Below are 1,171 nucleotides of genomic sequence, written 5' to 3'. Positions count from 1 at the left end.
TAGGATGGCTTCTGAGTCACCCATGGTCAGGCTGTGTCACTAGGATGGCTTCTGAGTCACCCATGGTCAGGCTGTGTCACTAGGATGGCTTCTGAAGCTCCAGCAAGCGCATGCAGAGAAAGCTCAGGTCACCAACAGAATGGATGCTCATTCCTGGTGGTCTCCAACCCAGCTCTGTACCTGACTTTCTCACAAGAGCTGAGGACTGGTAGTGTTCCCTAGTGTGTGCCTTGGGGACATATGGCCACCCCCTTTGAAGTCAGACCACAGGGAAGCTGATCTCTATTTCTTTGTGGGGAGGTCAGGCTAACTTCCATTAACACAGAGAGCAAGCTCAGCTGGCCTGATCCCCTGAGCTCACCTCGCAGCCCCCTCCTCTGTGACCTCTCACTTTCCTCGCTGGTCATCAAAACTAAATCAGAACTGGACCCAGCACCTGCCCCTGCCCTGGAGGCTGCTAACTTCCACAGGTCTGCGCCCCTGCCAGAGCCTGGCTCTGTTTACGTTCTGCACCTCTCCAGCTGTGGTGCTCCTGAAGGCAGGTGCCATTTCCTTTTTCTAGAAGGGCCTAAGAGTTGAGCATCAGGCAGGATGTGAGCCATCAGGGACAGGCAAGCTGACCTCAGGTAGCTCCCACTAAGAAACAGCAGTGTCCGAAGTCTGAACACACAGCGACAGGGCTTCCTTACAACCCAAAGAATTCTCTCTTTCCCACCAGGAAAGCACCAGGAAGGAGGCCCGCCACGCGCCTGCCTACGGATCTCCCAGGGTATGTTTCCCTCCCCAGGGCGCCTCACCTCATCCCCTTTGATCTGCGCTGGCCTCTTCACCACCTCCTTCACCAGCTGCAGCACTGAGTCTGTCTGCAGGGTGCTGAGAGCACAGACCAGGTCGACAAGGATGTGCTGGGACGTGCTTGCCACAGGGACCATCTGCCCAGAAGAAGGAGAGTTCCTTGAATGCTTACAGGAGAAGGTAAAAGCAAGACAGCACACACACAGCCTTCCATGGTGGCTGTCCCCCGAGAAGGAAGTCTGATGTGATCGTGGTGTGATCATGGAGGTACTTCCATGTCTGTGTGAGTGTGTGCATGGGTGTGAGTGTGTGCATGGGTGTGAGTGTGTGCATGGGTGTGAGTGTGTGCATGGGTGTGAGTGTGTGCATGGGTGTG

The 1,171-nt window shown here is 55.4% G+C and overlaps 1 protein-coding gene across 1 annotated transcript in view; it reads right to left on the bottom strand.

Annotated features, from left to right (window-relative positions):
- Window positions 1-1,171, bottom strand: part of Dop1b (DOP1 leucine zipper like protein B) — a 283,094-nt gene that overhangs the window by 215,429 nt on the left and 66,494 nt on the right. The window contains exon 23 of the mRNA XM_029470323.1: window positions 798-932. Within this exon, the coding sequence (XP_029326183.1) occupies window positions 798-932 (135 nt within the window). The remainder of the gene's footprint in view (window positions 1-797; window positions 933-1,171) is intronic.

This window comes from Mus caroli, chromosome 16 (genome assembly GCF_900094665.2).
Source record: "Mus caroli chromosome 16, CAROLI_EIJ_v1.1, whole genome shotgun sequence".
NCBI classification, from domain to species: Eukaryota; Metazoa; Chordata; class Mammalia; order Rodentia; family Muridae; genus Mus; species Mus caroli.
The sequence above is the reverse complement of the archived record's forward strand: the minus strand, read 5'-3'. Positions and strand labels throughout refer to the sequence as shown.